The 24,004-nt window shown below is 43.9% G+C and overlaps 1 protein-coding gene across 5 annotated transcripts in view; it reads right to left on the reverse strand.

Moving 5' to 3' along the window:
* Positions 1 to 24,004, reverse strand: part of LOC115126271 (pre-B-cell leukemia transcription factor 3-like) — a 172,890-nt gene that overhangs the window by 9,411 nt on the left and 139,475 nt on the right. The window contains exons 6-9 of one of the 5 annotated variants that reach the window (XM_065017200.1): positions 23,749 to 23,778; positions 12,627 to 12,792; positions 11,505 to 11,585; positions 9,677 to 9,789 (exon numbers count right to left, since the gene is read on the reverse strand). In XM_065017200.1, the coding sequence (XP_064873272.1) occupies positions 9,677 to 9,789; positions 11,505 to 11,585; positions 12,627 to 12,792; positions 23,749 to 23,778 (390 nt within the window). The remainder of the gene's footprint in view (positions 1 to 9,676; positions 9,790 to 11,504; positions 11,586 to 12,626; positions 12,793 to 23,748; positions 23,779 to 24,004) is intronic. The other 4 variants (XM_065017201.1, XM_065017202.1, XM_065017204.1 and 1 more) reach the window with 4 other exon arrangements.

Genomic DNA, 24,004 nt, shown 5'->3' on the forward strand with positions numbered 1-24,004 from the left:
TAAAGAACAGACATGGGACAGTAAAGTAAAGAACAGACATGAGACAGTAAAGAACAGACATGGGACAGTAAAGTAAAGAACAGACATGGGACGGTAAAGAACAGACATGGGACAGTAAAGAACAGACAAGGGACAGTAAAGAACAGAACAGAAATGGGACAGTAAAGAACAGAACAGACATGGGACAGTATAGAACAGACATGGGACAGTATAGAACAGACATGGGACAGTATAGAACAGACATGAGACGGTAAAGAACAGACATGGGACAGTAAAGAACAGAACAGACATGGGACAGTAAAGAACAGAACAGACAAGGGACAGTATAGAACAGACATGGGACAGTATAGAACAGACATGAGACAGTAAAGAACAGACATGGGACAGTAAAGAACAGACATGGGACAGTATAGAACAGTCATGAGACAGTAAAGTAAAGAACAGACATGGGACAGTAAAGTAAAGAACAGACATGGGACAGTACAGAACAGACATGGGACAGTACAGAACAGACATGAGACAGTATAGAACAGACATGAGACAGTAAAGAACAGACATGAGACAGTAAAGAACAGACATGGGACAGTAAAGAACAGACATAAGACAGTAAAGAACAGACATGGGACAGTATAGAACAGACATGGGACAGAAAAGAACAGACATGAGTCAGTAAAGAACAGACATAAGACAGTAAAGAACAGACATGGGACAGTATAGAACAGACATGGGACAGTAAAGAACAGACATGGGACAGTATAGAACAGACATGGGACAGTATAGAACAGACATGAGACAGTATAGAACAGACATGGGACAGTAAAGAACAGACATGGGACAGTAAAGAACAGACATGAGACAGTAAAGAACAGACATGGTACAGTATAGAACAGACATGAGACAGTATAGAACAGACATGGGACAGTAAAGAACAGACATGAGACAGTAAAGAACAGACATAAGACAGTAAAGAACAGACATGAGACGGTAAAGAACAGACATAAGACAGTAAAGAACAGACATGGGACAGTATAGAACAGATATGAGACAGTATAGAACAGACATGGGACAGTAAAGAACAGACATGAGACAGTATAGAACAGAACAGACATGAGACAGTATAGAACAGACATGAGACAGTAAAGAACAGACATGAGACAGTAAAGAACAGACAGGGGACAGTATAGAACAGAACAGACATGAGACAGTAAAGTAAAGAACAGACATGAGACAGTAAAGAACAGACAGGGGACAGTATAGAACAGAACAGACACGAGACAGTAAAGAACAGACATGAGACAGTAAAGAACAGAACAGACATGGTAAAGAACAGTGAGAAGTAAAGAACAGACAAGGGACAGTAAAGAACAGAACAGACATGGGACAGTAAAGTAAAGAACAGACATGGGACAGTATAGAACAGAACAGACATGGAACAATATAGAACAGACATGAGACAGTAAAGAACAGACATGGGACAGTAAAGAACAGAACAGACAAGGGACAGTAAAGAACAGAACAGACATGGGACAGTAAAGAACAGAACAGACATGGGACAGTATAGAACAGACATGAGACAGTATAGAACAGACATGAGACAGTAAAGAACAGACATGGGACAGTAAAGAACAGACATGGGACAGTAAAGAACAGAACAGACATGGGACAGTAAAGAACAGAACAGACATGGGACAGTATAGAACAGACATGAGACAGTAAAGAACAGACATGGGACAGTAAAGAACAGACATGGGACAGTAAAGAACAGACATGGGACAGTAAAGTAAAGAACAGACATGGGACAGTAAAGTAAAGAACAGACATGAGACAGTAAAGAACAGACATGGGACAGTAAAGTAAAGAACAGACATGGGACGGTAAAGAACAGACATGGGACAGTAAAGAACAGACAAGGGACAGTAAAGAACAGAACAGACATGGGACAGTAAAGAACAGAACAGACATGGGACAGTATAGAACAGACATGGGACAGTATAGAACAGACATGGGACAGTATAGAACAGACATGAGACAGTAAAGAACAGACATGGGACAGTATAGAACAGTCATGAGACAGTAAAGTAAAGAACAGACATGGGACAGTAAAGTAAAGAACAGACATGGGACAGTACAGAACAGACATGGGACAGTACAGAACAGACATGAGACAGTATAGAACAGACATGAGACAGTAAAGAACAGACATGAGACAGTAAAGAACAGACATGGGACAGTAAAGAACAGACATAAGACAGTAAAGAACAGACATGGGACAGTATAGAACAGACATGGGACAGAAAAGAACAGACATGAGTCAGTAAAGAACAGACATAAGACAGTAAAGAACAGACATGGGACAGTATAGAACAGACATGGGACAGTAAAGAACAGACATGGGACAGTATAGAACAGACATGGGACAGTATAGAACAGACATGAGACAGTATAGAACAGACATGGGACAGTAAAGAACAGACATGGGACAGTAAAGAACAGACATGAGACAGTAAAGAACAGACATGGTACAGTATAGAACAGACATGAGACAGTATAGAACAGACATGGGACAGTAAAGAACAGACATGAGACAGTAAAGAACAGACATAAGACAGTAAAGAACAGACATGAGACAGTAAATAACAGACATGGGACAGTAAAGAACAGACATGAGACAGTAAAGAACAGACATGGGACAGTATAGAACAGACATGGGACAGTATAGAACAGACATGGGACAGTATAGAACAGACATGGGACAGTATAGAACAGACATGGGACAGTAAAGAACAGACATGGGACAGTATAGAACAGACATGGGACAGTAAAGAACAGACATGGGACAGTATAGAACAGAACAGACATGGGACAGTATAGAACAGACATGGGACAGTAAAGAACAGACATGAGACAGTAAAGAACAGACATAAGACAGTAAAGAACAGACATGAGACAGTAAAGAACAGACATAAGACAGTAAAGAACAGACATGGGACAGTATAGAACAGATATGAGACAGTATAGAACAGACATGGGACAGTAAAGAACAGACATGAGACAGTAAAGAACAGACATAAGACAGTAAAGAACAGACATGAGACAGTAAAGAACAGACATAAGACAGTAAAGAACAGACATGGAACAGTATAGAACTGACATGGGACAGTAAAGTAAAGAACAGACATGGGACAGTACAGAACAGACATGGGACAGTACAGAACAGACATGAGACAGTATAGAACAGACATGAGACAGTAAAGAACAGACATGAGACAGTAAAGAACAGACATGGGACAGTAAAGAACAGACATAAGACAGTAAAGAACAGACATGGGACAGTATAGAACAGACATGGGACAGAAAAGAACAGACATGAGACAGTAAAGAACAGACATAAGACAGTAAATAACAGACATGGGACAGTATAGAACAGACATGGGACAGTAAAGAACAGACATGGGACAGTATAGAACAGACATGGGACAGTATAGAACTGACATGAGACAGTATAGAACAGACATGGGACAGTAAAGAACAGACATGGGACAGTAAAGAACAGACATGAGACAGTAAAGAACAGACATGGTACAGTATAGAACAGACATGAGACAGTATAGAACAGACATGGGACAGTAAAGAACAGACATGAGACAGTAAAGAACAGACATAAGACAGTAAAGAACATACATGAGACAGTAAAGAACAGACATGGGACAGTAAAGAACAGACATGGGACAGTAAAGAACAGACATGGGACAGTAAAGAACAGACATGAGACAGTAAAGAACAGACATGGGACAGTATAGAACAGACATGGGACAGTATAGAACAGACATGGGACAGTACAGAACAGACATGGGACAGTATAGAACAGACATGGGACAGTAAAGAACAGACATGGGACAGTATAGAACAGACATGGGACAGTAAAGAACAGACATGGGACAGTATAGAACAGAACAGACATGGGACAGTATAGAACAGACATGAGACAGTATAGAACAGACATGAGACAGTATAGAACAGACATGGGACAGTAAAGAACAGACATGAGACAGTAAAGAACAGACATAAGACAGTAAAGAACAGACATGAGACAGTAAAGAACAGACATAAGACAGTAAAGAACAGACATGGAACAGTATAGAACAGACATGGGACAGTATAGAAGAGACATGGGACAGTAAAGAACAGACATGGGACAGTAAAGAACAGACATGGGACAGTAAAGTAAAGAACAGACATGGGACAGTAAAGAACAGACATGAGACAGTAAAGAACAGACATGGGACAGTATAGAACAGACATGGGACAGTATAGAACAGACATGGGACAGTATAGAACAGTCATGAGACAGTATAGAACAGACATGGGACAGTATAGAACAGAACAGACATGAGACAGTATAGAACAGACATGGGACAGTATAGAACAGACATGGGACAGTAAAGAACAGATATGAGACAGTAAAGAACAGACATGGGACAGTAAAGAACATAACAGACATGGGACAGTATAGAACAGACATGGGACAGTAAAGAACAGACATGGGACAGTAAAGAACAGACACAGGACAGTATAGAACAGAACAGACATGGGACAGTATAGAACAGACATGGGACAGTAAAGAACAGACATGGACAGACAGAACAGAATGAGACAGTAAAGAACAGACATGGGACAGTAAGAACAGACATGGGACAGTAAAGAACAGACATGGGAGTAAAGAACAGACATAAGAAGAACAGAACAGACATGGGACAGTATAGAACAGACATGGGACAGTAAAGAACAGACATGGGACAGTAAAGAACAGAACAGACATGGGACAGTATAGAACAGACATGGGACAGTAAAGAACAGAACAGACATGGGACAGTAAAGAACAGAACAGACATGGGACAGTATAGAACAGACATGAGACAGTATAGAACAGACATGGGACAGTAAAGAACAGACATGGGACAGTAAAGAACAGAACAGACATGGGACAGTATAGAACAGACATGGGACAGTAAAGAACAGACATGGGACAGTAAAGAACAGACATGGGACAGTATAGAACAGACATGGGACAGTATAGAACAGACATGGGACAGTATAGAACAGACATGGGACAGTATAGAACAGAACAGAACAGACATGGGGACAGTATAGAACAGACATGGGGGACAGACAAAGAACAGACATGGGACAGTAAAGAACAGACATGGGACAGTATAGAACAGACATGGGACAGTATAGAACAGACATGGGACAGTATAGAACAGAACAGACATGGGACAGTATAGAACAGATATGAGACAGTATAGAACAGACATGGGACAGTAAAGAACAGACATGAGACAGTAAAGAACAGACATAAGACAGTAAAGAACAGACATGGGACAGTAAAGAACAGACATGGGACAGTAAAGAACAGACATGGGACAGTAAAGTAAAGAACAGACATGGGACAGTAAAGAACAGACATGAGACAGTAAAGAACAGACATGGGACAGTATAGAACATACATGGGACAGTATAGAACAGACATGGGACAGTAAAGAACAGACATGGGACAGTATAGAACAGACATGGGACAGTATAGAACAGACATGGGACAGTATAGAACAGACATGGGACAGTATAGAACAGACATGGGACAGTATAGAACAGACATGGGACAGTATAGAACAGATATGGGACAGTATAGAACAGACATGGGACAGTAAAGAACAGACATGGGACAGTATAGAACAGACATGGGACAGTATAGAACAGAACAGACATGAGACAGTATAGAACAGAACAGACATGGGACAGTAAAGAACAGACATGGGACAGTATAGAACAGTCATGAGACAGTATAGAACAGACATGGGACAGTATAGAACAGAACAGACATGAGACAGTATAGAACAGACATGGGACAGTATAGAACAGACATGGGACAGTAAAGAACAGATATGAGACAGTAAAGAACAGACATGGGACAGTAAAGAACATAACAGACATGGGACAGTATAGAACAGACATGGGACAGTAAAGAACAGACATGGGACAGTAAAGAACAGACATGGGACAGTATAGAACAGAACAGACATGGGACAGTATAGAACAGACATGGGACAGTAAAGAACATACATGGGACAGTAAAGAACAGACATGGGACAGTAAAGAACAGAACAGACATGGGACAGTATAGAACAGACATGGGACAGTATAGAACAGACATGGGACAGTAAAGAACAGAACAGACATGGGACAGTATAGAACAGACATGGGACAGTAAAGAACAGACATGGGACAGTAAAGAACAGAACAGACATGGGACAGTATAGAACAGACATGGGACAGTAAAGAACAGAACAGACATGGGACAGTAAAGAACAGAACAGACATGGGACAGTATAGAACAGACATGAGACAGTATAGAACAGACATGGGACAGTAAAGAACAGACATGGGACAGTAAAGAACAGAACAGACATGGGACAGTATAGAACAGACATGGGACAGTAAAGAACAGACATGGGACAGTAAAGAACAGACATGGGACAGTATAGAACAGACATGGGACAGTATAGAACAGACATGGGACAGTATAGAACAGAACAGACATGGGACAGTATAGAACAGACATGGGACAGTAAAGAACAGACATGGGACAGTAAAGAACAGACTAGGCATGGGACAGTAAAGAACAGACTAGACATGGGACTGTAAAGAACAGACATGGGACAGTAAAAAACAGAACAGACATGGGACAGTATAGAACAGACATGGGACAGTAAAGAACAGAACAGACATGGGACAGTAAAGAACAGACATGGGACAGTAAAAAACAGAACAGACATGGGACAGTATAGAAGAGACATGGGACAGTAAAGAACAGACATGGGACAGTAAAGAACAGACATGGGACAGTAAAGAACAGACATGGGACAGTAAATAACAGACATGGGACAGTAAAGAACAGACATGAAACAGTAAAGTAAAGAACAGACATGGGACTGTAAAGAACAGACATGAAACAGTAAAGTAAAGAACAGACATGAGACAGTAAAGAACAGACATGAGACAGTATAGAACAGACCAGACATGGGACAGTAAAGAACAGACATGAGACAGTAAAGTAAAGAACAGACATGAGACAGTAAAGAACAGACATGGGACAGTAAAGTAAAGAACAGACATGAGACAGTAAAGTAAAGAACAGACATGGGACAGTAAAGAACAGACATGGGACAGTAAAGAACAGACATGGGACAGTAAAGAACAGAACAGACATGGGACAGTAAAGAACAGACATGGGACAGTATAGAACAGAACAGACATGAGACAGTATAGAACAGCACAGACATGAGACAGTATAGAACAGACATGGGACAGTAAAGAACAGACATGGGACAGTATAGAACAGACATGGGACAGTAACAGACATGGGACAGTATAAAACAGACATGGGACAGTAAAGAACAGAACAGACATGAGACAGTATAGAACAGAACAGACATGGGACAGTAAAGAACAGAACATACATGGGACAGTATAGAACAGAACAGACATGAGACAGTAAAGAACAGACATGGGACAGTATAGAACAGACATGGGACAGTACAGAACAGACATGGGACAGTATAGAACAGACATGAGACAGTATAGAACAGACCAGACAAGGGACAGTAAAGAACAGACATGAGACAGTATAGAACAGACCAGACATGGGACAGTAAAGAACAGACATGAGACAGTAAAGAACAGATATGGGACAGTAAAGAACAGACATGGAACAGTAAAGAACAGACATGGGACAGTAAAGAACAGACATGGAACAGTAAAGAACAGACATGGGACAGTATAGAACAGACATGGGACAGTATAGAACAGACATGGGACAGTAAAGAACAGACATGGGACAGTATAGAACAGACATGGGACGGTAAAGAACAGACATGGGACAGTAAAGAACAGAACAGACATGGGACAGAAAAGAACAGACATGGGACAGTAAAGTAAAGAACAGACATGGGACAGTAAAGAACAGACATGGGACAGTATAGAACAGACATGGGACAGTATAGAACAGACAAGGGACAGTACAGAACAGACATGGAACAGTAAAGAACAGACATGGAACAGTAAAGAACAGAACAGACATGGGACAGTAAAGTAAAGAACAGACATGGGACAGTAAAGAACAGACAAGGGACAGTAAAGTAAAGAACAGACATGGGACAGTAAAGAACAGACATGGGACAGTATAGAACAGACATGGGACAGTATAGAACAGACATGGGACAGTAAAGAACAGACAAGGGACAGTACAGAACAGACATGGAACAGTAAAGAACAGACATGAGACAGTAAAATAAAGAACAGACATGGGACAGTAAAGAACAGACATGAGACAGTAAAATAAAGAACAGACATGGGACAGTAAAGAACAGACATGAGACAGTAAAATAAAGAACAGACATGAGACAGTATAGAACAGACATGAGACAGTATAGAACAGAACAGACATGAGACAGTAAAGAACAGACATGAGACAGTAAAGAACAGACATGAGACAGTATAGAACAGACCAGACATGAGACAGTAAAGAACAGACATGGGACAGTAAAGAACAGACATGAGACAGTAAAATAAAGAACAGACATGGGACAGTAAAGAACAGACATGAGACAGTAAAATAAAGAACAGACATGGGACAGTAAAGAACAGACATGAGACAGTATAGAACAGACATGAGACAGTATAGAACAGACATGAGACAGTATAGAACTGGACAGACATGAGACAGTATAGAACAGACATGAGACAGTATAGAACAGAACAGACATGAGACAGTAAAGAAGAGACATGAGACAGTAAAGAACAGACATGGGACAGTAAAGAACAGACATGAGACAGTAAAATAAAGAACAGACATGGGACAGTATAGAACAGACATGAGACAGTATAGAACAGACATGAGACAGTATAGAACAGAACAGACATGAAAAGAAAGAACAGACATGAGACAGTAAAGAACAGACATGAGACAGTATAGAACAGAACAGACATGAGACAGTATAGAACAGAACAGACATGAGACAGTATAGAACAGAACAGACATGAGACAGTATAGAACAGAACAGACATGAGACAGTAAAGAACAGAACAGACATGGGACAGTATAGAACAGACACGGGACAGGTAAGTATAGAAAGTGGGGAATCCCAGCCCAAGAGCTCAAGTCAAAGCCAGACACTCGACCTTCTCAAATAACAGAACCTGTAATCTACAATATACTGTCATATAGAAATACAGAAATATGTCAAAAGGTCTATAATATCTAAAGCCATATTTCTTACACCTGACGAACACCTTCTAAGATAATAAATATTCAAGCTGCATAACCTACAGTATAATGTCCTGCTGTACCCAGACTGGACATTACCAGTCGACTATCAATGAATTGCTACGGTTTTGAGTTGAAGTCCAATCTCATTCAAACTCAAAATCATTCCATGAATTCAACGAAATCCTCAGAGAAAGTGAAGGCCAAAGTGTCTCCATTATTCCAATTCATGGAATGACTCCAATTTTTTTTTTAAAAGGGTATTGACCCCAAACCTAGTACAGTCAATAGTATGTGACCCTTAAGTAAGCCTTGAACCCTGACCTCTCTTCCTGACCTCTCACCCTGACCTACCTGTGACTGCACATTAGCTCCGACTTGAGCCCCCTGGTAAGAGGCCCCATTCAGACTCTGCATGCTCATGAACATGTCCCCAGAGTTAGGGAGGCTAAAAGAGGCAGAGGAACCTGGAGAGGAGAGATGGAAGTAGCTGAATATGAGAACACATACAGATCTAGGATCAGCTTCCCTTTACCCAATCCTAATCTTAACCATTAGTGGGGGAAGTGCTAAACTGACCCCAAGATATGCGTCTAGGGGCAACGTCCCACTACATTACACTCACTGATCCATACATCCGAACAACTAAACTATCCAAAACAAGAAGACTGTAGATATAGAAAGGACAAAAGAAAGAGATGAAAACAGAGAGAGTAAGGACCGAGGGAAGAGAGATGAAAACAGAGAGAATAAGGACCGAGGGAAGAGAGATGAAAACAGAGAGAATAAGGACCGAGGGAAGAGAGATGAAAACAGAGAGAATAAGGACCGAGGGAAGAGAGATGAAAACAGAGAGAGTAAGGACCGAGGGAAGAGAGATGAAAACAGAGAGAGTAAGGACCGAGGGAAGAGAGATGAAAACAGAGAGAGTAAGGACCGAGGGAAGAGAGATGAAAACAGAGAGAATAAGGACCGAGGGAAGAGAAATGAAAACAGAGAGAGTAAGGACCGAGGGAAGAGAGATGAAAACAGAGAGATTAAAAACCGAGGGAAGAGAAATGAAAACATAGAGAGTAAGGACCGAGGGAAGAGAGATGAAAACAGAGAGAATAAGGACGAGGGAAGAGAAATGAAAACAGAGAGAGTAAGGACCGAGGGAAGAGAGATGAAAACAGAGAGAGTAAGGACAAAAGAAAGAGAGATGAAAACAGAGAGAGTAAGGACCGAGGGAAGGGAGATGAAAACAGAGAGAGTAAGGACCGAGGGAAGAGAAATGAAAACAGAGAGAGTAAGGACAAAAGAAAGAGAGATGAAAACAGAGAATAAGGACAGAGGGAAGGGAGATGAAACAAGAACTAGTGTACTCGTATCCTAAATGAAGCAACCTAAACAGGAACTAGCGTACTCATATCCTAAATGAAGCAACCTAAACAGGAACTAGTGTACTCATATCCTAAATGAAGCAACCTAAACAGGAACTAGCGTACTCGTATCCTAAATGAAGCAACCTAAACAGGAACTAGTGTACTCATATCCTAAATGAAGCAACCTAAACAGGAACTAGTGTACTCATATCCTAAATGAAGCAACCTAAACAGGAACTAGCGTACTCATATCCTAAATGAAGCAACCTAAACAGGAACTAGCGTACTCATATCCTAAATGAAGCACCCTAAACAGGAACTAGCGTACTCATATCCTAAATGAAGCAACCTAAACAGGAACTAGCGTACTCATATCCTAAATGAAGCACCCTAAACAGGAACTAGTGTACTCATATCCTAAATGAAGCAACCTAAACAGGAACTAGCGTACTCATATCCTAAATGAAGCAACCTAAGCAGGAACTAGCGTACTCATATCCTAAATGAAGCAACCTAAACAGGAACTAGCGTACTCATATCCTAAATGAAGCAACCTAAACAGGAACTAGTGTACTCATATCCTAAATGAAGCACCCTAAACAGGAACTAGTGTACTCATATCCTAAATGAAGCAACCTAAACAGGAACTATCGTACTCATATCCTAAATGAAACCAATTGAATTCAGGTTGAGGTGTTGGAGAGGGAGACAAGCTTCCACTATGGTCGGGGGTGTGAGAAGGGACCGATGGAAGGACCAGTTCTAGGTGGGATGAATGACCACAACACATAAAAGGTTTCCTAAAAGAGAACCAGTACCGGCGGTGAACATGTTGGTTAAAAGGGAGTTTTTGCTCTCGGCAGAGTCCAGTTGAAATTCCTCATCTTTCATCTGGAAGCCTGGATAACAGAAAATGGAAGGGACTTGAAAACCTCCCATCATGACTTCATTAAGCCCCGAGTCTCATTGCCTACATCAATTGTATTGGAATTGTAAGCACTGCTATAGAATATTAAATGAAGATTAAAAAAATAAAAAAACATGGGCTTAGGTTTGATTTGATTTGACTTCAGAGCGTGAACATTTTAATAATTTGTTGTGTTGATTTTTATTATCAAAATTTAATTGTCATTTGCAATTTTAACAAACAATGCCAGATGTCCCTCCCTCTCTCCCTACCGCCCACCACCCACCCAACTACCCCTAGCAACCACACACCCCACTACCCCTAGCAACCAGCCACCCAACTACCCCTAGCAACCACCCACCTAACTACCCCTAGCAACCAGCCACCCAACTATCCCTAGCAGTACCACAGTCACAGGGGTGTCAAACTCACTCTGGCTCCGCGGGCCTCATTCAGTCTTTACAGAGGTCTGGAGGGTCGTATTCAAAATGTGTTATATTTCCTTGCAGTCAAAATGGACCAAACAATTGTCAGTCAAAATGGTGAGAAAAAAAATAGCCCTCTAACCATAGTTTGGGGAATTTTTTATGCTCCTTGACTGTCTAGCTTTCATTTCAGTGATTGTTAGCAACCTGGACCGAGTGAAAATACTGTATAAATGTAGGTCCAATATAATTTATACACAGTTTTCATTTATTTTTTAAATGTATATAGACGGTTTTATTTATTTTTTTGGATCCCATGGGCCGTATGTTTGATACCCCTCGTCTACAATATATTACTTCTTAGAAAGTTGAATAAGTGAAACAATGAAAACAAAATAACAAAAGAAAAATGAATAAATCACAAGAGTAGGAAAAAACAAGAAACAAGGAAGCAGCAATAACAGCGAAACCAGAAATCATCACTTTGTTAAGTATCGAACACCACTTCCTGTGTTACTATCCAAATCTATATATATATGTTACCGTGTTTTTACACATTTACCGCAACATATACATACGACTCTGGTCTTACCACCAAGTGTGCCTACCAGAGTTGGGCGTGGTGGGTGAGTTGGCCTGGCTGTTGTGGATGGCTGCTGCCACAGCGTGGGTTGCTGTCACCGCTGTCTTGGCTGCATAGAGGTTAGCCTCCTCCTGGAACTTGCCGATGTTCTTCTTGTACCGGATCCTCTTGTTGCCGAACCAATTGGACACCTGAGTAGGACATCGGCAAGTTCCAGGAAAGGGATTAGAGAGAGAGAGAGCGAGAGAGAGAGAGAGAAGGATGAGAGATAAAGGGGAAATAATGTAGTGAGTCAGACATTGTCCACCATTTTGAAAAAACATTACTTCAGGTTGTCCCCGCCCCTGGAGAGGAGTAGGAGGCATTCAACCGAACGTGAGACGAGGTGCAACCAAACAAATCAAAAAGAAGCATTCTGAAGTAAACAAGAGCGACTCTTGCTCACAATTAAAATCTTGATGTTTTATTGACCTAATTCTGAGTTAAAGTCGTGACGTTTCGGCCAGTCATGATTTCAACTCAAAATTAGATAAATAAATAAAGCATTGTGGACGAGAGTCGCTCATATTCCAGTCCCAGAGTCTGCAAGGACCAATCAGGACTGTCGTGTGGATGGCCAGCCAACTATCACCAATCTTTCTACAGCTGTCACCAAAGAGTGCGATGAGTATTCCATCTAGGAGAATAATATTTGGACTAAGCTACTGTCAATGTTGTGGCCATAGAAACAGAACACATTGTATTTCTATGGTTACCGAGGCTCATGCATTTACAACACAACAACACATTCTCTAAAGATTGTCAGGATTGGTCTGTCTATTAAAGCCTGGTTATTTATTTATTTTACTAGGCAAGTCAGTTAAGAAGAAATTCTTATTTTCAATGACGGTCTAGGAACAGTGGGTTAACTGCCTTGTTCAGGGGTAGAACGACAGATTTGTACCTTGTCAGCTCGGGGATTCGAACTTGCAACTTTTCGGTTACTAGTCCAACGCTCTAACCACTAGGCTACCCTGCCACCTCTACACTCTAACCACTAGGCTACCCTGCCGCCTCTACACTCTAACCACTAGGCTACCCTGCCACCTCTACACTCTAACCACTAGGCTACCCTGCCGCCTCTACACTCTAAACACTAGGCGACCCTGTCTCAGTGCAGCAACTACATTCCTCTTCTTTCCAGTCCTGTCATTGGCCAACGAGACTGGCATTTCGGGCAATGTTCAAATACGAACATTCTATCGTTAATGAGCTCGAAGAGAGATAATTTTATCCTGATTCAATAACCTCCATAGCTATCATCCAATCACAATGTTTATGCAAATTAGACCCGAAAGGAAAACATTCTAACTTAATTCATGAATTTGATTGGAAACATTCTAACATTGGGCATTCTGACTTAATACATGGCACTGTAAAGATAAACATTGGAGCGCGGGGAGAACACAGAATTTCCCTTTATTGATCACATCACACCAGAGAAGCACTCAGGACTTCTCTCTAGTTCACTCTGTGAACACTGTAGCCTATTTTGTATCCAGCAAGCAAGAGCAAGGTCCTTCTTTTCTCGAATATATATATTTTTACATTTCTCAAAATAAGTGACCAAACTATATTGATTTGTCTGGGAAAACGGATCGGGCTAGGCTACTGGTTCAAGAGCTGTAAGGAGAATAGAGAGAGGAGGAAAGAGAGAGACGGCCAGCGGAGATGCTAGTGGAGATGCTAGTGGAGGTGCTAGCGGAGATGCTAGTGGAGAGGCTAGTGGAGATGCTAGCGGAGATGCTAGTGGAGAGGCTAGTGGAGAGGCTAGTGGAGAGGCTAGTGGAGATGTTAGCGGAGATGCTAGCGGAGATGCTAGCGGAGATGCTAGCGGAGATGCTAGTGGAGATGGTAGTGGAGATGGTAGTGGAGATGCTACTGGAGATGCTAGTGGAGATGGTAGTGGAGATGCATGAATTAAGCAAGAAAGGAACCGTGAAGAAATAGAAGACACAAGGTCCGAACTGAAATGGGACATCTGCTTTATCTCAACCTCCCATAGACAACCAGAAATACAGAGGCAGAGGTTGGAGAGGTTGGAGCAGGGGGCTGTTACAGACATATGGAGGTTGGAGCAGGGGACTGTTACAGACATATAGAGGTTGGAGCAGGGGACTGTTACAGACATATAGAGGTTGGAGCAGGGGACTGTTACAGACATATAGAGGTTGGAGCAGGGGGACATATAGAGGTTGGAGCAGGGGACTGTTACAGACATATAGAGGTTGGAGAGGTTGGAGCAGGGGACTGTTACAGACATATAGAGGTTGGAGCAGGGGACTGTTACAGACATATAGAGGTTGGAGAGGTTGGAGCAGGGGACTGTTACAGACATATAGAGGTTGGAGCAGGGGACTGTTACAGACATATAGAGGTTGGAGCAGGGACTGTTACAGACATATAGAGGTTGGAGCAGGTTGGGGGACTGTTACAGACATATAGAGAGGTTGACATATAGAGCAGGGGGACATATAGAGGTTGGAGCAGGTTACAGACATATAGAGAGGTTGGAGCAGGGGACTGTTACAGACATATAGAGGTTGGAGCAGGGGACTGTTACAGACATATAGAGGTTGGAGAGGAGGTTGGAGCAGGGGACTGTTACAGACATATAGAGGTGGAGCAGGGGACTGTTACAGACATATAGAGGTTGGAGCAGGGGACTGTTACAGACATATAGAGGTTGGAGCAGGGGACTGTTACAGACATATAGAGGTTGAGCAGGGGACTGTTACAGACATATAGAGGTTGGAGCAGGGACTGTTACAGACATATAGAGGTTGGAGCAGGGGGACTGTTACAGACATATAGAGGTTGGAGCAGGGGGCTGTTACAGACATATAGAGGTTGGAGCAGGGGACTGTTACAGACATATAGAGGTTGGAGCAGGGGACTGTTACAGACATATAGAGGTTGGAGCAGGGACTGTTACAGACATATAGAGGTTGGAGCAGGGGGACTGTTACAGACATATAGAGAGGTTGGAGCAGGGGACTGTTACAGACATATAGAGGGTTGGAGGGGACTGTTACAGACATATAGAGGTTGGAGCAGGGGACTGTTACAGACATATAGAGGTTGGAGCAGGGGCTGTTACAGACATATAGAGGTTGGAGCAGGGGACTGTTACAGACATATAGAGGTTGGAGCAGGGGGACTGTTTACAGACATATAGAGGTTGGATCAGGGGGAGAGAGTTACAGACATATAGAGGTTGGAGAGAGGTTGGAGCAGGGGACTGTTACAGACAGGTTGGAGCAGGGGGACTGTTACAGACATATAGAGGTTGGAGCAGGGGACTGTTACAGACATAGATAGAGGTTGGAGCAGGGGACTGTTACAGACATATAGAGGTTGGAGCAGGGGACTGTTACAGACATATAGAGGTTGGAGCAGGGGACTGTTACAGACATATAGAGGTTGGAGCAGGGGACTGTTACAGAGAGGTTGGAGCAGGGGACTGTTACAGACATATAGATAGAGGTTGGAGCAGGGGACTGTTACAGACATATAGAGGTTGGAGCAGGGGACTGTTACAGACATATAGAGGTTGGAGCAGGGGACTGTTACAGACATATAGAGAGGTTGGAGCAGGGAGAGCAGGTTGGGGACTGTTACAGACAGTTGGAGAGGGGGACTGTTACAGACATATAGAGGTTGGAGCAGGGGACTGTTACAGACATATAGAGGTTGAGAGGTTGGAGCAGGGGACTGTTACAGACATATAGAGGTTGGAGCAGGGGCTGTTACAGACATATAGAGGTTGGAGCAGGGGACTGTTACAGACATATAGAGGTTGGAGCAGGGGACTGTTACAGAGAGGTTGGAGCAGGGGACTGTTACAGACATATAGAGGTTGGAGCAGGGGACTGTTACAGACATATAGAGGTTGGAGCAGGGACTGTTACAGACATATAGAGGTTGGAGCAGGGGACTGTTACAGACATATAGAGGTTGGAGCAGGGGACTGTTACAGACATATAGAGGTTGGAGAGGTTGGAGCAGGGGACTGTTACAGACATATAGAGGTTGGAGCAGGGGACTGTTACAGACATATAGAGGTTGTTACAGAGAGGTTGGAGCAGGGGACTGTTACAGACATATAGAGGTTGGAGCAGGGGACTGTTACAGACATATAGAGGTTGGAGCAGGGACTGTTACAGACATATAGAGGTTGGAGCAGGGAGTTACAGACATATAGAGGTGGAGCAGGGACTGTTACAGACATATAGAGGTTGGAGCAGGGGACTGTTACAGACATATAGAGGTTGGAGCAGGTTGGGACTGTTACAGACATATAGAGGTTGGAGCAGGGGACTGTTACAGACATATAGAGGTTGGAGAGGTTGGAGCAGGGGGACTGTTACAGACATAGAGGTTGGAGCAGGGGGCTGTTACAGACATATAGAGGTTGGAGCAGGGGACTGTTACAGACATATAGAGGTTGGAGCAGGGGGCTGTTACAGACATATAGAGGTTGGAGCAGGGACTGTTACAGACATATAGAGGTTGGAGAGGTTGGAGCAGGGGACTGTTACAGACATATAGAGGTTGGAGCAGGGGACTGTTACAGACATATAGAGGCTGGATCAGGTTGGGGACTGTTACAGACATATAGAGGTTGGAGAGGTTGGAGCAGGTGACTGTTACAGACATATAGAGGTTGGAGAGGTTGGAGCAGGGGACTGTTACAGACATATAGAGGTTGGAGCAGGGGGCTGTTACAGACATATAGAGGTTGGAGCAGGGGACTGTTACAGACATATAGAGGTTGGAGGTTGGAGCAGGGGCTGTTACAGACATATAGAGGTTGGAGCAGGGGACTGTTACAGACATATAGAGGTTGGAGCAGGGGACTGTTACAGACATGGAGAGGTGGAGCAGGGGACTAGAGGTTGGAGCAGGGGACTACAGTTACAGACATATAGAGGTTTGTTACAGAGAGGTTGGAGCAGGGGACTGTTACAGACATATAGAGGTTGGAGCAGGGGACTGTTACAGAGAGAGGTTGGAGCAGGGGACTGTTACAGACATATAGAGGTTGGAGCAGGGGACTGTTACAGACATATAGAGGTTGGAGCAGGGGACTGTTACAGACATATAGAGGTTGGAGCAGGGGACTGTTACAGACATATAGAGGTTGGAGCAGGGGACTGTTACAGACATATAGAGGTTGGAGAGGTTGGAGCAGGGGACTGTTACAGACATATAGAGGTTGGAGCAGGGGACTGTTACAGACATATAGAGGTTGGAGCAGGGGACTGTTACAGACATATAGAGGTTGGAGCAGGGGACTGTTACAGACATATAGAGGATTTGGAGGGTTGGAGCAGGGGACTGTTACAGACATATAGAGGTTGGAGCAGGGGGCTGTTACAGACATATAGAGGTTGGAGCAGGGGACTGTTACAGACATATAGAGGTTGGAGCAGGGGGCTGTTACAGACATATAGAGGTTGGAGCAGGGGACTGTTACAGACATATAGAGGTTGGAGAGGTTGGAGCAGGGGGCTGTTACAGACATATAGAGGTTGGAGCAGGGGACTGTTACAGACATATAGAGGCTGGATCAGGGGACTGTTACAGACATATAGAGGTTGGAGAGGTTGGAGCAGGGGACTGTTACAGACATATAGAGGTTGGAGAGGTTGGAGCAGGGGACTGTTACAGACATATAGAGGTTGGAGCAGGGGGCTGTTACAGACATATAGAGGTTGGAGCAGGGGACTGTTACAGACATATAGAGGTTGGAGAGGTTGGAGCAGGGGCTGTTACAGACATATAGAGGTTGGAGCAGGGGACTGTTACAGACATATAGAGGCTGGATCAGGGGACTGTTACAGACATATAGAGGTTGGAGAGGTTGGAGCAGGGGACTGTTACAGACATATAGAGGTTGGAGCAGGGGACTGTTACAGACATATAGATGTTGGAGAGGTTGGAGCAGGGGACTGTTACAGACATATAGAGGTTGGAGCAGGGGCTGTTACAGACATATAGAGGTTGGAGAGGTTGGAGCAGGGGACTGTTACAGACATATAGAGGTTGGAGCAGGGGGGACTGTTACTGTTACTGTTGGAGACATATAGAGGTTGGAGCAGGGGGTTGGAGTTACAGGGGACTGTTACAGACATATAGAGGTTGGAGCAGGGGGCATATAGAGGTTGGAGAGGTTGGAGCAGGGGACTGTTACAGACATATAGAGAGGTTGGAGCAGGGGACTGTTACAGACATATAGAGGTTGGAGCAGGGAGAGGTTGGAGCAGGGGACTGTTACAGACATATAGAGGTTGGAGCAGGGGACTGTTACAGACATATAGAGGTTGGAGCAGGGGACTGTTACAGACATATAGAGGTTGGAGAGGTTGGAGCAGGGGACTGTTACAGACATATAGAGGTTGGAGAGGTTGGAGCAGGGGACTGTTACAGACATATAGAGGTTGGAGCAGGGGACTGTTACAGACATATAGAGGTTGGAGAGGTTGGAGCAGGGGACTGTTACAGACATATAGAGGTTGGAGCAGGGGACTGTTACAGACATATAGAGGTTGGAGCAGGGGACTGTTACATACATATAGAGGTTGGAGCAGGGGACTGTTACAGACATATAGAGGTTGGAGCAGGGGACTGTTACAGACATATAGAGGTTGGAGCAGGGGACTGTTACAGACATATAGAGGTTGGAGCAGGGGACTGTTACAGACATATAGAGGTTGGAGAGGTTGGAGCAGGGGGACTGTTACAGACATATAGAGGTTGGAGCAGGGGGCTGTTACAGACATATAGAGGTTGGAGCAGGGGACTGTTACAGACATATAGAGGTTGGAGCAGGGGGCTGTTACAGACATATAGAGGTTGGAGCAGGGGACTGTTACAGACATATAGAGGTTGGAGAGGTTGGAGCAGGGGGCTGTTACAGACATATAGAGGTTGGAGCAGGGGACTGTTACAGACATATAGAGGCTGGATCAGGGGACTGTTACAGACATATAGAGGTTGGAGAGGTTGGAGCAGGTGACTGTTACAGACATATAGAGGTTGGAGAGGTTGGAGCAGGGGACTGTTACAGACATATAGAGGTTGGAGCAGGGGGCTGTTACAGACATATAGAGGTTGGAGCAGGGGACTGTTACAGACATATAGAGGTTGGAGAGGTTGGAGCAGGGGGCTGTTACAGACATATAGAGGTTGGAGCAGGGGACTGTTACAGACATATAGAGGCTGGATCAGGGGACTGTTACAGACATATAGAGGTTGGAGAGGTTGGAGCAGGGGACTGTTACAGACATATAGAGGTTGGAGCAGGGGACTGTTACAGACATATAGATGTTGGAGAGGTTGGAGCAGGGGACTGTTACAGACATATAGAGGTTGGAGCAGGGGGCTGTTACAGACATATAGAGGTTGGAGAGGTTGGAGCAGGGGACTGTTACAGACATATAGAGGTTGGAGCAGGGGACTGTTACAGACATATAGAGGTTGGAGAGGTTGGAGCAGGGGACTGTTACAGACATATAGAGGTTGGAGCAGGGGACTGTTACGGACATATAGAGGTTGGAGAGGTTGGAGCAGGGGACTGTTACAGACATATAGAGGTTGGAGAGGTTGGAGCAGGGGACTGTTACAGACATATAGAGGTTGGAGCAGGGGACTGTTACAGACATATAGAGGTTGGAGAGGTTGGAGCAGGGGACTGTTACAGACATATAGAGGTTGGAGAGGTTGGAGCAGGGGACTGTTACAGACATATAGAGGTTGGAGAGGTTGGAGCAGGTGACTGTTACAGACATATAGAGTTTGGAGAGGTTGGAGAAGGGGACTGTTACATACATATAGAGGTTGGAGCAGGGGACTGTTACAGACATATAGAGGTTGGAGCAGGGGACTGTTACAGACATATAGAGGTTGGAGCAGGGGACTGTTACAGACATATAGAGGTTGGAGAGGTTGGAGCAGGGGACTGTTACATACATATAGAGGTTGGAGCAGGGGACTGTTACAGACATATAGAGGTTGGAGCAGGGGACTGTTACAGACATATAGAGGTTGGAGCAGGGGACTGTTACAGACATATAGAGGTTGGAGAGGTTGGAGCAGGGGACTGTTACAGACATATAGAGGCTGGATCAGGGGACTGTTACAGACATATAGAGGCTGGATCAGGGGACTGTTACAGACATATAGAGGCTGGATCAGGGGACTGTTACAGACATATAGAGGCTGGATCAGGGGACTGTTACAGACATATAGAGGTTGGAGCAGGGGACTGTTACACTGGGTGCCTTATGATACAGTTATTGTCGGAGGTTATGTGCTGTGCTCAAGGGCACAACGGCAGGCGATAGCATCTAGGATTTGATACAGGCAACCCTCCGGCTGCCAGCTTGCTTCCCGTCAAATGATTTCCTCATCAGACCTGGCATTCGAACTGGAAACCCTCCGGCTGCTGGCTCACCTCTCTACCCGCTAGGCTACCTAGCCTAAAACACAATCTGTGAGAGACAGATAAACAGAGGAAGTCATCTGACCTCTGAGAGAGGGGGAAGGAGAAAGATGGAGAGAAAGAGAAAGAGAGAGAATACATATGAGAGCACAGAGAGGGCACAGGAAGAGGGAGGGTGAGAGAGGGATAGAGAGAGAGAGAGAGAGAGAGAGAGAGAGAGAGAGACAGAGAGAGAGACACAGCGAGAGAGGTCGATACAGTATAACAGAGAGAGCACAGAAAGAGGGAGGGTGAGAGAGAGAGAAAGAGAGAGAGACAGAGAGAGAGAGAGAGAGAGAGAGAGAGAGAGAGAGAGAGGTAGATACATTATAACAGAGAGAGCACAGAAAGAGGGAGTCTGAGACGTATTGCTCCATACCGGGACCTGACAACTCCGGCCTCTCCCCCCAACTCACCAGAGAGAGAAACCAAACAGCTGCGCTCAATAATTCACTAGCATCTCCTCTCCTCCGCTCCTCCTCTCCTCCTCCTCACCCCAGGCCAATAGACTCCCCCCTGTCAACCACGTTAGATTGATGTTCTGTCTGAGATGTTCATACAACCTAATGGATAATGTCTACTTCAGAGACTCCCACTAACTCAAACAAAGCTGTAAAGTAAGACAGCCAAAAGGTTGGTAGATCTGTCCGGCAGGCTACAGGTGAGGGGCTCTGATCCATTGAGAGTGACCACTACCTGTATATAATATGTGTAGTGACATATCCATGGTGCTCCTTCTTCTTCCATACGAAGGGAGCCAGTGCCTGCTCTGTAGTCTGTTCTGTAGTCTGCTCTGTAGTCTGCTCTGTAGTCTGCTCTGTAGTCTGCTCTGCAGTCTGCTCTGTAGTCTGCTTTGTAGTCTGCTCTGTAGTCTGTTCTGCAGTCTGTTCTGCAGTCTGCTCTGTAGTCTGCTCTGTAGTCTGTTCTGTAGTCTGCTCTGCAGTATGCTCTGTAGTCTGCTCTGTAGTCTGCTCTGTAGTCTGCTCTATAGTCTGCTCTGTAGTCTGCTCTGTAGTCTGCTCTGTAGTCTGCTGTGTAGTCTATGTAAAACTGCATGCAACTGTCATGAAGACTGTTAGTGGTTGTCTGTGCGCGTGCATGTATGTGGCTGTGTGGATTTTTTGAATGTTTTTTCTATATTGTACAGTGGGGCAAAAAAGTATTTAGTCAGCCACCAAATGTGCAAGTTCTCCCACTTAAAAAGATGAGAGAGGCCTGTAATTTTCATCATAGGTACACTTCAACTATGACAGACAAAATGAGGAAAACAAATCCAGAAAACCACATTGTAGCATATTTTATGAATTTATTTGCAAATTATGGTGGAAAATAAGTATTTGGTCACCTACAAACAAGCAAGATTTCTGGCTCTCACAGACCTGTAACTTCTTCTTTAAGAGGCTCCTCTGTCCTCCACTCGTTACCTGTGTTAATGGCACCTGTTTGAACTAGGGTAGCCTAGTGGTTAGAGCGTTGGACTAGTAACCGGAAGGTTGCAAGTTCAAATCCCCGAGCTGACAAGGTACAAATCTGTCGTTCTGCCCCTGAACAGGCAGTTAACCCACTGTTCCTAGGCCGTCATTGAAAATAAGAATTTGTTCTTAACTGACTTGCCTAGTAAAATAAAGGTAAAATAAAAAATAAATAAAATAAAAATAAAAGACACCTGTCCACAACCTCAAACAGTCACACTCCAAACTCCACTATGGCCAAGACCAAAGAGCTGTCAAAGGACATCAGAAACAAAATTGTAGACCTGCACCAGGCTGGGAAGACTGAATCTGCAATAGGTAAGCAGCTTGGTTTGAAGAAATCAACTGTGGTATCAATTATTAAGAAATGGAAGACATACAAGACCACTGATAATCTCCCTCGATCTGGGGCTCCACGCAAGATCTCACCCCGTGGGGTCAAAATGATCACAAGAACGGTAAGCAAAAATCCCAGAACCACACGGGGGGACCTAGTGAATGACCTGCAGAGAGCTGGGACCAAAGTAACAAAGCCTACCATCAGTAACACACTACGCCGCCAGGGACTCAAATCCTGCAGTGCCAGACGTGTCCCCCTGCTTAAGCCAGTACATGTCCCGGCCCGTCTGAAGTTTGCTAGAGAGCATTTGGATGATGCAGAAGAAGATGAAACGTGGCTGGTTCTTTCAGCATGACAATGATCCCAAACACACCGCCGTGAAAACCTTGTGAAGACTTACAGAAAACGTTTGACCTCTGTCATTGCCAACAAAGGGTATATAACAGTAGTATTGAGATACACTTTTGTTATTGACCAAATACTTATTTTCCACCATAATTTGCAAATAAAGTCATAAAAAATCCTACAATGTGATTTTCTGGATTTTTTTTCTCATTTTGTCTGTCATAGTTGAAGTGTACCTATGATGAAAATTACAGGCCTCTCTCATCTCTTTAAGTGGGAGAACTTGCACAATTGGTGGCTGACTAAATACTTTTTTTGCCCCACTGTACATACATCTATATATCTTGTCCCATGTGAACAGTTGCCTGCCACTGTGTATTGAGAAAACATAGATGATTATCATAGAACATGGACATACGACAACAGGGAAAACACAGAGCAGATGAGGAGAGAGATCGTAACATACCTGTGACACTGTGATGGTGGTTCCCACACCCTGAAGGCAGAAAAGAATGGGCTTTTTACAGCATATGACAGGTCTGCACTCAGGCCACACCCCCTCCCCCAACACAAAAGAGACAACATTTCACATCAGATGCTTTACGGCTTAACGACAAGGAGAAAAATAAAATGGCGGGGGGGAAACCAATTTTCGCTGGAAGGCACCAATTACTACTACAGACCCAAATTTCAAAAGGACATTTTTATATTTACTTTGTGGC

The sequence above is a fragment of the Oncorhynchus nerka genome, linkage group LG4 (genome assembly GCF_034236695.1).
Source record: "Oncorhynchus nerka isolate Pitt River linkage group LG4, Oner_Uvic_2.0, whole genome shotgun sequence".
Classification (NCBI taxonomy): domain Eukaryota; kingdom Metazoa; phylum Chordata; class Actinopteri; order Salmoniformes; family Salmonidae; genus Oncorhynchus; species Oncorhynchus nerka.